This window comes from Cajanus cajan, chromosome 3 (genome assembly GCF_000230855.2).
Source record: "Cajanus cajan strain Asha chromosome 3, NIPB_CcT2T_4, whole genome shotgun sequence".
NCBI lineage: Eukaryota > Viridiplantae > Streptophyta > Magnoliopsida > Fabales > Fabaceae > Cajanus > Cajanus cajan.
In genome coordinates, this window is record NC_138519.1 from 1,116,752 (window position 1) to 1,129,907 (window position 13,156).

Consider the following 13,156-nt stretch of genomic DNA (forward strand, 5'->3'; position numbering starts at 1 on the left):
ACACTATTCATATTAAGGAGGATGGTGATTATGGTGGAAAAGTTTATGATATTATATGCCGCTAAACAAGTGAATAATATCTATTTTTATTTATTTATTTTATTTAAAATTTTTATTAAAAAAAAATTAAGAAGTTAAGGTTTCATTTCAATGACAACACAATTATAAGTTTGGCGTAAACATCACATATAATAAGGTGATGCTGGTTGCCAATGACAATGGACTTGATATAACTAAATCATAGTACATATGAATAAATTTGAGTTGATACTACTCATGAATTATTGAATTAAATTACTTAACTAAATCATAGTACATGAACGAACTTGAGTTGATGTAACTGATGAAGGATTTATGTCACTTAACTAAGTTGTTAGAGTTAAAATACTTACTCTTGTGAATATATAAAAATTAAGTTGAGAAGGCATATCCACCCATTTGATATCTATCAAACTATTAAAGGAGATTGTCTCCGTATTCGATAAGGAATACTATTTGATAATGAACAAAACAAAATTCATAGCACATGAGAATGGGATAATAAAAATATCATATGAAAAATAAACAAGTTTACATTAACATCCTTTTTACATCAATTTTTTTACTATTTTATACTTGTATGTTACCAATCATTTTAACATCTTTATCATATTTTTTGTCTTATTTTTAGTTATTCTCATTTATTATATTTTCTTCATAATTTAAAGGTAATTACAACTTTATTAGACTTCTATGAAATTTTATGTTTTAGATTTAATATTTTTAGTTGATTTCTAAATATCAATCTATACCTGTGACATCGATGGTTAAATATTTATTGCAACTAGTTAACATTATTATGAAGTTATTGAAATATTAAATAATATTTAACTTTATCTTACAAATAGTTAAATATGAACAAATGTTTGTATATAATTATCGACCTATACTTGTAATACTAATAATTAAAGACATGTGATAAGTGATTAATAATATTGTATTAGAAGTTATTAAAATATTTAAATGTACCACATAGATGTTAAATGGAAAATTCAAGTGAAGGGAGCGTTTATAATTTTTCTATTTGTAGATAATATGTTGACCGAAAGTGCCACATTAGGACATATAGAAGACAACTAACAAGCAAAAAACCTTAAAAAGGTGTTGTTGAATTCGAATATTTACGAGCCTTCATTTTACGTTGTGCTTTTTCTGTATTAAAATAAGTATCGTATTAAAGAATTTTTTTAAAAAATAAATGTTAACTTTTCCTTACGATATTAATTACTTTTATTTTTTTAATTTATACTCCTAATGTTATTATATAAAACATGAATTTTGTATTATATTGTAAGAGAGTATTGTAGACATAACTTTCTATATTAATTTATATGTTTAGTCACGTATGGTTTAGAAAAGAGGTGTATTATATTATTTCAAGTTTTCCTAAGATCCTGAATAGTTGACGATCAACTTGTCATTGCGCTGAATGAGAAATGAGCATCTTTTTCGCGTTTTCATGTTTCCAGGAAATTAGGTTGGCGCGTGACACTATGAGGCAGAGGTACTTAGGGTTCGTCATCTATTCCGTTTTAATAATTTGTCTCAATTTAAAGTTGATTTTGATAAATTAAATTTGATATACTTTGAAGAGAAATTTGATTTATATTTCTAGTTCTTCAATCTTGTCTGATATCTTCTAGTATTTTAAAAATTAATTCTTAAATAATTATGTATCAATAATATTTTCTTATTTAATAAATAATATTTTATATAATATTATATTAATATTAATCTTAAAATATATATTATGAAATATATTTAATCATGATTTTATTTTTCTTTAATTTTGTAATTTAATTATACGTAATATTAAGATTGATTCATATGAAGTTAAACTAATTTAGGCCCGTCCTGCAGACAAGAAGCTTTTCTTGCTGGACCCATCCGGGGATGGACAAATCAACGTGGGAGAAGAAGGAGAGTTCCTTATCCTAGGTCAACGACAGAGGCGCTAACGGTGGCCACACACAACTAACCAATTGCGTTACTTGTTTCGTCAAGGAAGACAATGAGTTTGCTGGAGAAGATGAGTGATTTTTCAGAATAAACCAGTTGCCTCACTTGCTTGGTCAGAGAAGAGGATAGATTCATCCAACAAGATGAGAGATGTCCCAAGTGAAGTTCCAAAATTGTCCTTGATCGATTGTGAAAGAACTCACCATCACTCATATGTGTCAACATCTAATTTGCTAATGTCAGAAGGGCCACCCAAACCCTCTCAAATAAACTGACATCGTAGCAATAACCTATATCTATCTTTAAATTCGTATTTTGAACTTAATATATGTTATCCACGGTATTCAAATTTCTCAATACAAGAATGATGGTAGAAACTTAAAAGGAAAAAAAAATTATAAACAAACTTATTATTTATAAATGATGTAAATTCATATTTTAGAAGAGTATGACCGACACTTTAAGTTAATTTATTTATAATATAAAAAATAAAAAAAAAACAAATGAATACAGATAAGAACTCATTTAGGGAACATTAATCCTAAATAATTTTATAATAATTAATTATCTTAAATCTCTTTTACTCTTATTTTTAATTTTCAACTTTATTACAATCAACATTCCATTTACTCTTAATTTCTAAACACTTAAAACCTCATCTGTTTAATTTAATTAAACATTAATAATTACAAATTCAAACACATGGTTCATGTAGATTTGATAGTTTACCACTTGACAACATTGTACACTTAGTGATTTTCTCACATCATGCTAGAAAATGCATATTTCTAAGCTTTAGACCTAGAACTAAAGGATATTTCTTGTTTAATTTAGTCACTCGTTTTTTCTTAAGTAGACATTTTGTTACGAACATGTTTTTCCTTGGAAGGACACCACTAATTACTAGAGAATCGAATTCTTCTAATATCACATACTTTTGGAATTTGACCATTTTTTGTTTTGACATACCTGCTACTTCTTATATTCCTAGTCAACATGAAAATTATAATAAAGACAAATATATTGTTGATGATACTATTTCTAAGAATTCTATTTGAAAATCTACTAGAATCCGTCGATCACCGGCATATTCACATGAATTTCATTGCAATATTGCAAACTCATCTTTATCTCACTTCCACCACTCTTTATCCCTTATCTTCATATTTGGATTATTCTTTTTTATCTTCTGCACATAAACATTTTGCTTTGGCCATCTCCACTATGGATGAGCCTAAGAATTATAAACAAGCCATTAAATATGAGGCCTGGATTAATGCCTTACAATTTGAGATCCAAGCTCTTAAATCAAAGTGATACGTGGGATGTTATTCAACTACCTCCTAGCAAGAAACCCATTGGATGTAAAAGGGTTTACAAGGTTAAACATAAAGCAGATAGTACTCTAGAGAGATATAAAGCTCAATTGGTGGCATGTGGCTTCACCCAAACTGAAGACATTGAGTACTTTGATACTTTCTCCCTTGTAGCAAAGGTCACCACCATCTGGATGCTTTTGGCTATTGCTACTGCTAATATTTGGTTTTTGCAGCAACTTGATGTTCAAAATGATTTTCTACATGGAAAACTTGATGAAGCGGTCTACATGGAACTTCCTCGGGCACTACTCCAACACAACCCAACCAGGTTTACAAACTTCAGAAATCCACATATGGTTTGAAACAGTCCAACAGACAATGGTTTGCTCGACTGCCTTCTTCCCTCCAATCTCAAGGTTTTGATCGGTCTTTATTTGATTACTCATTATGTTTTAAACATAATCATCATTTCTTACTATTTTACTTGTTTATGTGGATGACTTGATCCTTATAGAAAACAATTTGCAAGAGATGGATGTCATTAAACATTTTCTCAACCAACTCTTTAAAATTAGATATCTAAAAAATTTATAATATTTCTTAGGATTAAAAATTGCTCGATCAAAACGTGGTTTTACATATTTGTCAATGAAAGTATGCCATGACATTCCTTCATATGCAGGTCTTTTGGCTTCTAAACTACCACTACATTTATGACCAAGGACGCTAAGTAACAAAAGGAAGGAGGTCAGCCTTTGGAAGATCTTGCAACATATATACGACTTATAGGAAGAATTTTATACCTCACAACAAGGCCTGATATTAGTTATTCTGCCTACTAGCTCAACCAATTCATGAGTTGTCCTACATCTGCTCATCATCAAGTTGTAATGCGTGTTCTCCGCTATCTCAAAGCTACCTCGGCACATGGTCTTTTTTATTCAACCAATTCAAAGCTACAACTCAAAGCCTTTTCAGACTCTGATTGGGCGAATTACATAGATATTCACCTGTCAACAACTGGATTCTACATCTTTCTAGGGAATTCTTTATTTTCTTAGCTTTACAGTATCAATATCTTCCTTAGAGGTCGAGTATAGAGCTCTAACAGTCACCGTTTGTGAGATTCAGTGGCCCACTTACATTCTTCAAGAATTGAAGCTCCCATCTGTTTCACCAGCTCTCTTATACTGTGCGACAAACAATCTGCCAAATACATTGCAGCACATCCAACATTTCATGAGCATACCGAACATTTTGAGATAGATTGCCAAGTTGTCTGGGAGAAATTGCAATTCAACCTCTTTCAACTTCTGCCTATCTCCATCACTGATCAATTAGCAAATATATTGACCAAACCTTTAGATCCTCATCCTTTTCATACTTTGTTGTCCTGGCTGAAAGTGATCACTATCCATTCTTCAGCTTGCAGGGGGTTATTAGTGTTAACAAATAAGTCAGTCAATAGTTAGTTAGTTTTCTGTATTAGTTTGTTAGTTTGTTATATACATGGTTCACTCTCTTTGTATTTTATCAATCAATCAATAATATAAATGTTTTATTTTCTCTGTATACTCTGATAATAAAGATGGTGGCAACGAGGGAGAGGGTGAGGGACATGGAGTGGGCAACTAGGGACTATTGAGGATGTTGGGAGAAAAATAATCTGGTGCGTTGAATGTATGATACAACCTATAAGACTAGATGAATCCAATTTGTAAATAATAATAATGGTTCACCATAAACCACATAATCCTCTTCCCCACCTTAGCTTCCATCTTGTTTTAAAAGCTCCATATATGAAGAAACTACTGCACAATAGTTGGTTGTGGAACTAGTAATGTCTGAACAGTCTCAAGCAACAAAATTAAAGGCCGCTCTCAAATCAGAACTTAAACAAAAATCATAATCAGATTCACCACCCCCAACATAAACTGACAGCTAATATACAGTAGCAGAGTTCTACAAAACAAGACATGCGACATGCTGGATCTACAATCAAAACCTAATTTAGGAAATTGCACCCAAAAAAAAATGCTTGAGTGGAATTACAAACAGTAGATGAAAGCCATATTATTCCCTGCCCCTTCATAAAAGAACAAATACACAGAAAGAAGGGGATATGCTACAGATTACAAAATTAATCATAATATATGTGAAAAATATTTGGATACAAATAACGAGAAAATGGCATATTTCCATCTTACTTTGGGGGTATTGAAAGATTGTTCTCAAGCATAAAGGAGAGATCACGCATCTGGGACATCAGCATCTCTACATTGTCTTTTGACCCTACTGCAGTTGATACATCTCCAGAGTTTCCTCTGGTATCCATTTCAGCCATCCTGAAGATGCAACAAATGGCATAAATTTCTATTTTGAAAATACAAAAAACATCAACCAAGGATTCAAGAATCAATGTTAGTGTGAAGAATATTCAGAACCAACATAAATTAACTAGACCATCAATTGCAAAATGCAAAGCCTATACAGTAGTTTAAACTTTAAAGGATGAAGAACTTCCACGTTCTATGGTGCTTTCAAGGTAGAAGTAGAAATAACAGTAACTGGGGAGGTGAAAGATGTTTGAATATTGTAGTTCTTCTAATAAAAGATTAATATAAAGAGAACAACCCACTATTTTGTTCCTCCCTCCACATCCTTTTTCCCGTTTCACAAGTAAAACTAAGCAACATGTCCTTTTCAAGTCATTACATGTAAAACTAAGAATCATGCCATCAAGCATAACCCCGTTCAACATGTCCATCCAAGAGAACCCTTGTGCACAACTCTTACGCTTGGCCCACCTTTGAATTAGCAAACTATGCGGTTAGTACCTAAATGCATCAGCTTCCTTACATGATTTGAACTGTACAGACATCTCTTTAGTTGAATTATGCAATTATCATGAAATGTAAACTGAAAGATTGAGCAAAAACTCCTAAAGGTGTTGGAAACACACTCAATTCACCTGGTACTCAAAAAGTGATTGAATTGAACTATGCATATTTTTATTAAAAGATGAAACTAACATAATATCAAGTCACCTGTTTAAAGAAGTAGCTGGAAGAGAACTCAGTGAACTACCAAACTGTCCTGAAAATAAATCATGTTGTGAAGACCCACTAAATTCTATATCAGGTGAGCTGTTTGACAAACTGAGTAAATTCATTTCAGATGTCTTTTCAGAAGTCTGATTTACTGTTTGTTTCCAAACATTGCTGGAATGATCTTGTGTAGGGGCCAAGCTAGTAAAGTCATTCCAAACATCAAATGAATCACTATCATTAGTGATCATGGTATCAGCTGTTTTGTTATTGCTGACTTTCCATTGGTCATCTTGCATCCAGTCAAAACTTCTGCGAGAAGAAGCACTAGTACCCTCTTCTGTTTTCATGTCTTTAAGATCAGCAGTAATTTCAGACTTCCCAGTCTGGGCAGTAATCACAGAGTTGGAAACACCACCAGAAGGATTTTGTGAAATAGTTGAGCTAGTAAAATCGTTCCATGCATCAAATGAATCATCTACTTCATTAGTAGTCACAATACCAGTTGCCTTGCTATTGCTCCCCTTCCATTGGTCTTCTTGCATCCAGTCAAAATTACCAGAAGAACCAGTAGCACTTTCGTCTGTTTTGGTATCATGAGGACCATGGGTCAATTCAGATTTACCAGTCTGGCCGGTTACCTCTAAGTTGGATACACCAAAGGGCAAATGTTGTGTATTGGCTGAGCCAGTGAAATCATTCCATACATCAAATGAGTCAGCAGTTTCATTAGCACTGATGGTATCAGTAGTCTTGTTATTGTTATGTTGCCACTGATCTTGCATCCAGTCAAAATCCTTGTTAGAAGAGCTATTAACATCCACTGCTGATTTTTTATCATTAAAATCAACAGAATATCCAAAATTTCCACTCTGGCCAGTTGTCTTTGAGCTGGAAATAGTATTAGAAGGATCTTGCATGCTAGCTGAGCCAGTAAAGTCATTCCATTCATCAAATGAATATTTATCTTCAGCAGTAGCTGCAGTATCAGTTGTCTTGTTATCACTCCCTAGCTGTTGATCATCCTGCATCCAATCAAGATTTCTACTAGAACCATTAGCATTTTCTGTTGTTTTCATACCACGGAGATCCATGGCCAATTCTGATTTCCCAGTCTGGGTATGTGCTTCCAAGTTGGAAGTTCTCCATCCATCTCCCTGAGAGTAATCATGTTCCATGGATGTTGAAGGATTGAAATCATCATTCTTTCTTACATCAACAGAATCTTTCCAGAATCCAGATGCCGTATCTGATTCAACATTAGAATGATCAACTGATCTGGCCCCTTCATGAACCGGACCAGAACTAGCAGACGTAAAGCTGGCCTCCCAACCAGAAAACGAATCACCTTTCTGATTTTCTGCAGACCCTGCAGCCCCTTCCGAAGCTTGAACATTCTGAAACAAACTAAGATTTTCTTTCATTTGGTAAGAGCTATCTGAAGCACTACTTCCTTGTTTTCCAGAAGCCATGTTCTGTTCAAACACATCAGAATCAGACCCCCTGCGTTCAAAAAAACTATCAAGATCAACTCCACCCAAACTCAATGAACTTTTCTCCTGAAATGCTGTGGAATCCGAAATACTCGACTGAGCTCTCTCTGCCTCAGAAGGCCATCTAATTTCCAAATCTAGCAGTTCAGATAAGGGGATCTCATCTTTCATTGCACTCCTCCCCCTGTTCCATGCATTTTCATCCACCATGGACACCACCATCTCCTGCAAAACAATGTGCACAGGGTTAACACAACAATATATCAAACCTCAAGTTTTTAATGAAAAGAAAATAGACACAAAATTTCAACATGGTTCCTTAAGTGCTTCAAGTGTTGTTCTCAAATCAGAATTAAAATTTCACCTAAATAACCTATAACTCACCTTTAATACCAACCTTCATTACACAAATTACCAAAATGAAACTTCATTTCTAATTGGAGAAAAACACCTAAGTAACTGTATCTAAGCTTAATCTAAAAAATAATAATCAGAGCCTAACAAAACAAACTACCATTCATCTACTTCTCATTCCGATTTGCATTATAAACAAAGGGAAAAATGGATAACATTACATCAAAATAACACCTATAGTTTCCAATTTCCATCATTAAGGGAAGCACTCCTCAAACTCAAAATGACTGAATCAGCAGAATTTTATTAATGTAGACAATGACGAGAATGATTAGTTACCGATCCGTCAAGTTGAAGCGACTCGAGTAGCCATCGATATCCAATGGTGTTCTTGAATTTGATGGGTTCGGGAGGGAGGTCCCTGAGGGGATTGGTGCCGCAAAAGACGCAGACGGAAGATTGAAGGTCGCGAAGGAGTTTTCCATTGCAATTCTTGCAGCGGAGGTATGGCGGCGAGGGATCGAGCTTCGCTATGGTTTCTGCGACGGAAGGGAGCTTGGGGAGCGCGAGATTTTCCTCCTTCTCGGGGTCGTACCATGAGAGGTTGGCCTCTTTGCGGAGCAGAACACGTAGTTGCTTTATCTGATCCAATGGCATCTCGAACGCCATTGTTAGGGTTTCGATTTTGCAGTGTCTCTCGCTTCTTCTTCTTCGATTCAGTGACCAAACGAGTGAAGGAAGGAAGGTGAACGATGCTAGATTCGGTTTCGTTTGCAGAACAGAACTAGAGGGCAGAGGCTTGGGTAAAACGGTGCCGTTTGCGTAAATCGACTTTCCAAAATCATTTTTACAAAGTTAATGAAATAAGTAGTTTTTTTTTTTTTTTTTTTTTTTTTTTATAAATAAAATTGGTTTAATTAATCGATTGGTTTTTTTATCTACGTCAATTCTTCGTTTCTATTATTTTTTTAACAGTTCTTTCTAACATTCAAAAATCTATGGTTTAGTATCTGTATAGCAACTTTATTATATTTTAATTTGACGATTTTTTATTGTTAAAAAACTTATAATAAAGTCTAAAATGTATTAAAAAGAATTAGTAGAAAGAAGCTTTCATAAAAAAACTGGAAAAAATTATAATTTTTTAAGACAATTTTTATTGTCTAATATTTATGACAGATTTTGACAGTTTTTGTTAATAATTATTAAGAATAAAATAAGTAAAAAAATTAATGTTGAATACTTTATTATATTTATATTATGTTATAAATTTTAAAAAAAATTAATTCATATAAAATGAATAAATTTTCATTTTCATTTTTGTAAAAAAATATCTTTTAAAATTTTGTTGAATACTTTATTATATTTATATTATGTTATAAATTTTAAAAAAATTAATTCATATAAAATGAATAAATTTTCATTTTCATTTTTGTAAAAAAAATATCTTTTAAAATTTTGTAAACATTATTTTTAGTTCTAATAAAATAACTAAAATTTAAGTTTTAATTCTTATAAAATATATTTTTTAAATTTTTTATTTCTCTAAAATTAAAAATTATTATTTTTATCCTTAATTATCATTTTATCATTATTATATGACAATCTTTGTTTCTCACTTTAAATAATTATTTTTTAATAACGTATGTAGTAATGATAAATATAATTCTAACATTTCGATAAATAACCAATAAAATGTTATTTCTGATAAAATTAAGAACTCTATTAGAATATATTGATATCTCTTATATAAATAAGAATTATTAAATTTTATAATAATTATTTTAAAATTATATTAATATACAGATTTTTGTATAGATAATATTTCTAAATTAATTAATATTGATTGGTGATAATTACAAGTTAAATATAATTTATGACTAAATAAATAATTATATAAATAGTTGGACAAATTTTATTGAATCAATCATTTAAGAAAAATAGATTTCTCCAACCATCCAGAAATTTCACGTTACTGTATCTTATGGTTATAGACGTGTTTGAGATACAATTAAGTTAAATTTAAATTGGGTTAAACAAAAAATACACTTACAATTTTTTATTTTCTCACATTACAACACATTTTTTTAACATAATATTAAATTGGTAACTAATCATACATTATTTCTCAAACACGGAAAGTACAACATTTATTGGGTTATTATTATGCAATGTAGTATGTATTGTAAGATATAAGTTATAGGAAATGGATTTAACCGTTGGAAAGTGAGTAAATGTGTAAATAGATAGGATTTAACTTCTCACGATTTGTTTTTAGACATCGTTTAAAATGTTTCTCTATCAATGAAAATAATTGTGTATATAAATTTATGCACATCCTGTTATTTGAACGATGTGAGACTTTGCTTGTATCCAACAAAATACAAAGAAGAGATAAAAATTGAAAGTTTTTTTATTAAAAAAAATTAAGGAGAGAAACTCTTAAAAATAATTTTATTCTATAGTCAAACAAACTCATAATCAGATTATGAAACTTAAAGTGAAGCGGAGAAGTTGTTTAACAACACAACCTGAGACCGAAATACAAAGTGAACTAGTAACTTAATACAGAGCTGCGATTACAAATGACATGATAGCAAGAAAAGCTGAAGGGGGAAGAAAATCAAAGGTATGTGAAGATGATGAGCACAAGCAACTCCCACTCCCAAATTCTATTTCTTTCCAATAGAAGCTCTCCATTTGATCTGAAGAGACTTGGACAACTCAACAAGCTTATCAGTCTCAGGTATAAGACCCTTAACAGATGGGTCAGCAGCAAATCTCTCAGCCCATTTCACCAAAGCAGGAGCCTTTGCTTCAGTAAGTAGTTTCCTCTCACACCTATGCTCTGCTGCACTGAGCACTCCCAGAAAGCACCCAAAAGCAATATCAAGGAATCCAATCATGTCTCCACCAAAAAAGGGTTTTCCTTTGCTGCATTTCTCAAAAGCATCCTCCAACCTCTCAAGCACTTCTTCCAACACCTCAAAGTATGCCTTCCTTTCTTCCTCCTCTTCAACAAACAAAATGCTTCTAATGGTAGGAAACCACTAACCAATTTCCACAAAATAATAAAATGAAATCAAATTAATTTTAAATTCTATGAATTTTAAACAAAAAATAAATTTCAAAATTATGCTTACTTAGAGAGGTGAGAGGAGTTAATTTTAATAATACAACATATATATGAAGAATCATAATTATTTTACCGATATCTAATTTTAATTAGAGTCAAGATTTACATCTCAACTCTCTCTCTCGCTAAATAAATTTCCATCCAACATCTTCTTGGAGGCATGGTTAACTATGTGTATACAATTATTGGCGTGATTGGTCTTAACAACTTGTTAAGTAAATCTAACTTTCATCAGACATCTCAATAACTATGTGACACTATTAACAACTTGTGAGACAAAGTTAATCACTGTTACATATTTCAATAATCTCTTGATATCTACCGACTGAGCTATTGGTACCGGACTTTATTGGTTTGACAGTGAATGATCCTATGTATGAAACTATTTATTAACCAAACTTAATAAAAATAACCTTATGTCAACACGTTCCAAAGAAGGTTTACCTTATCGTCTATGTAAGTAGCCCAAAAGCGAGCAAGAGCTCTATCATAAGGATGAGAGGGAAGGATGGAAGGAGCAGTGGACCATGTTTCATCTATGTATTCAACTATGACCAAAGACTCACATATGGGTTTGTCGTGGTGGATGAGAACAGGGACTCTGGCATAGACAGGGTTGGAGTGAAGAAGAAGCTCACTCTTGGGGTTCATGGTTTCTTCAAAGTGTTCATATTCAAGGGATTTGATGTTGAGAGCAATCTTCACCCTCATTGTATAAGGACTGGACCATTTACCAATGAGCTTCACCTCACTACTCTTAGCCATGCAGATGCAGATTGAATTGGTTCGTTTGTGAGATGCTATGCTCAAGTTCATTGACATGTGGGTTGGCAATGGAACCTTCACTAGAGCCATTTGGGTTATGGAGCTCTTCAATTGCCTTCACTTTCACTTCAATTTCCCAAGTCTCGTGTTCTGTTAGGTGTTGATGGCTTAAATAGTAGAAATCATGCAAGAACTAGTGTCCCAGCCTCTTTTTTTAGTCACGGGTGTTTTTTGTATTCATAATGCATTTGTTTAAGTGATTTAAGTCTAGTTTTAATCAAACTAATTGTTACATGTGTTCATAACTAGTGTTCTCTTGAATATCTACTAAAAAGAAAAATATCAAAAACATAAGGAATGGTATCTAGATAGTTTCATCAAGTAATTAGTTACTCATTGCGTACTTACTATGTACTTATGTAGGTATATCCTTACCTCTATCTACCAATACTTTATAAAACTGTGTATAGCATTAATGGAGAGTATTGAAAAACTAGTGACTGTCTAAAATTCAATATGGTGTGCTAATCAAAGTTTATTTAATAACAGACTTAATTGTTCATTCCTACTGCTGAATGTGACCAAATTTGGTCCTGTACTTTGAATGGTTGAATTTTGTTTTAGACATTTTAATTATGACGTGGCATTATTGGATGATTTTGCAATTCTAATCAATCAAATTTGACAATTTATATTACATAAACATCTCCATTGGCATTATCTTTTTAAAAGTCAAATTAACTAGTATATAGTTATTCAATATTTGATTAACATATTATATAAATTATAAAATATTAAATAAATTAATATTTATGTTAAATCATTTTATATATCAAAATAATTAATTAATGATACATTTTTTATGTGATACAAATACAAATTAGATTGTGAGTTAATAGTAACATTAAAATTGTCCATTTATTAAATGTATGGACCAAAATTGAGAAATTAAAACTATAAGGACCACAATTACCCATATATTAAATTAGGGAATCAAAAGTGTAATTAAGTCTTAATAAAAAGATCCTCAATATTAAAGAGTTT

The 13,156-nt window shown here is 31.8% G+C and overlaps 2 protein-coding genes and 1 long non-coding RNA gene across 3 annotated transcripts; 1 reads left to right on the top strand and 2 right to left on the bottom strand.

Annotated features, from left to right (window-relative positions):
• Window positions 1–1,361: 1,361 nt before the first annotated feature.
• On the top strand, window positions 1,362–4,960 carry LOC145955420 (uncharacterized). Its single transcript, XR_014432035.1, has 3 exons — window positions 1,362–1,543; window positions 1,900–3,733; window positions 4,000–4,960. It is a non-coding gene; the product is annotated as an uncharacterized LOC145955420 (long non-coding RNA).
• A 244-nt stretch (window positions 4,961–5,204) lies between these two features.
• Window positions 5,205–9,034, bottom strand: LOC109817999 (uncharacterized). Its single transcript, XM_020383371.3, has 3 exons — window positions 8,551–9,034; window positions 6,365–8,082; window positions 5,205–5,662 (listed from the first exon to the last, which is right to left on the bottom strand). Exons 1-3 carry the CDS (start codon window positions 8,878–8,880, stop codon window positions 5,521–5,523), a joined length of 2,190 nt encoding a protein of 729 aa, XP_020238960.2. The 5' UTR covers window positions 8,881–9,034; the 3' UTR covers window positions 5,205–5,520.
• Window positions 9,035–10,600: 1,566 nt separating this feature from the next.
• LOC109818009 (glutathione S-transferase U17) lies at window positions 10,601–12,324 on the bottom strand. Its single transcript, XM_020383387.3, has 2 exons — window positions 11,792–12,324; window positions 10,601–11,261 (listed from the first exon to the last, which is right to left on the bottom strand). Exons 1-2 carry the CDS (start codon window positions 12,200–12,202, stop codon window positions 10,884–10,886), a joined length of 789 nt encoding a protein of 262 aa, XP_020238976.1. The 5' UTR covers window positions 12,203–12,324; the 3' UTR covers window positions 10,601–10,883.
• Window positions 12,325–13,156: the final 832 nt, after the last annotated feature.

Excerpts from the sequence above, each read along its gene's own strand:
- LOC109817999 (XM_020383371.3), bottom strand. The coding sequence starts at position 8,880 with ATGGCGTTCGAGATGCCATTGGATCAGATAAAGCAACTACGTGTTCTG. Across the intron at positions 8,083-8,550 it reads CGCTTCAACTTGACGGATCG|GAGATGGTGGTGTCCATGGT; the intron begins GTAACTAATCAT and ends ATTGTTTTGCAG. Across the intron at positions 5,663-6,364 it reads CCAGCTACTTCTTTAAACAG|GATGGCTGAAATGGATACCA; the intron begins GTGACTTGATAT and ends TTGCATCTTCAG.
- LOC109818009 (XM_020383387.3), bottom strand. The coding sequence starts at position 12,202 with ATGGCTCTAGTGAAGGTTCCATTGCCAACCCACATGTCAATGAACTTG. Across the intron at positions 11,262-11,791 it reads CTACTTACATAGACGATAAG|TGGTTTCCTACCATTAGAAG; the intron begins GTAAACCTTCTT and ends GAAATTGGTTAG.